This window comes from Suricata suricatta, chromosome 6 (assembly GCF_006229205.1).
Source record: "Suricata suricatta isolate VVHF042 chromosome 6, meerkat_22Aug2017_6uvM2_HiC, whole genome shotgun sequence".
In the NCBI taxonomy this organism is placed as follows: domain Eukaryota; kingdom Metazoa; phylum Chordata; class Mammalia; order Carnivora; family Herpestidae; genus Suricata; species Suricata suricatta.
The window spans coordinates 43,966,982-43,968,316 of NC_043705.1; the positions used below are offsets into that span (position 1 = coordinate 43,966,982).

A 1,335-nucleotide genomic window follows, 5' to 3' on the forward strand; every position below is an offset into this window, starting at 1 on the left:
GAGCCGCTTTTTTTGCTTCTCTGTCGGCTCTTTGATTTCCCAAGGCTATTTTAGACTTGTCTTTTTGGTGCCCTGGGCAGTGCATGATGGCCACCTTAAGGGGTTTATGGATGGCCTCCAAGAGACTCAAGATCTCTTCTTTATTTTTAATTTCTTTTCCTGCTGAAGTTAGTAGCCCCCTCTGCCGGTAAATAGCGCCATGGACATGGGCCGTTGCAAAAGCATATCGGCTGTCCGTATAAATGTTGACCTTTTTTCCTTCAGCTAGCTTGAGGGCTTGTGTCAGAGCAATTAATTCAGCCTTCTGGGCGGATGTCCCCTCGGGCAGGCTGCTGGCCCATATGACAGTCTCAGAGTCCACTATAGCTGCCCCGGCCAACCGCTTACCTTCTATTATGTAGCTACTCCCATCAGTATACCAAGTGACCTCTGCGTCCTGGAGAGGCAAGTCGGTGAGGTCTCGCCGGATCCCAGTTTCCTCTGCGAGGATTTCTTGGCACGAGTGGACTATTCTCGCAACTTCTAAGTCCGTTTCAGGGAGTAGGGTGGCTGGATTTAGGGCGGTGGGAGGGGCGAACTGAATATGCTCCTTGTTAAGGAGGAGACTCTGATAATGTGTCATCCGAGCGTTGGAGAGCCACCTGTCAGGAGGCTGGCGGACGATGCTCTCGAGTGCATGAGGAGCCACTATTGTCAATTTTTGTCCCATAGTCAATTTATCGGCATCTTTGACTAAGATAGCTACTGCTGCAATAGCCCTAAGACAGTTCGGCCATCCTCTTGCTACCGGGTCAAGTTGTTTAGACAGGTAGGCCACTGGTCTCTTCCAGGGCCCCAGAGCTTGGGTTAATACCCCTCGAGCTATACCCTTTCGTTCATCTACGTAAAGGGTAAAAGGTCTGGATACATCAGGTAGTGCGAGGGCTGGCGCAGACAGCAAGGCGCGTTTGATGTCATCAAAAGCCTTTTGTTGTTCTGGCTCCCATATGAAGGGAGAGTTTTCTTTAGTTAAGGGGTATAAGGGGGCTGCCATTGAGGCGAAACCCGGTATCCAGAGCCGGCAAAAGCCGGCTGTACCCAAAAACTCTCGTACTTGGCGAGGCGTCTTGGGTACTGGGATTTGAGTCACTGTCTGTTTTCGGGCCTCAGAAAGCCACCTTTTTCCCCCTTTTAGAATGTACCCCAGGTATGTTACTTGCGGTTGGCAGATTTGAGCCTTTTTGGCGGATGCTCGATACCCGAGAGTGGTGAGCTCTTGTAGTAGTTCTTTCGTCCCTTTAAGGCAAGCTTTCGGGGTGGCAGCGGCCAGCAGAAGGTCGTCAACATATTGGAGCA

General features: G+C 50.9%; 1 protein-coding gene across 1 annotated transcript in view; it reads right to left on the reverse strand.

Moving 5' to 3' along the window:
- The window catches only part of LOC115293430, a gene marked incomplete at its 5' end in the record, with an annotated part of 450,889 nt that overhangs the window by 291 nt on the left and 449,263 nt on the right, over positions 1-1,335 (reverse strand). The window contains 1 exon segment of the mRNA XM_029941211.1: positions 5-1,190. Coding sequence (XP_029797071.1) covers positions 5-1,190 — 1,186 coding nt within the window.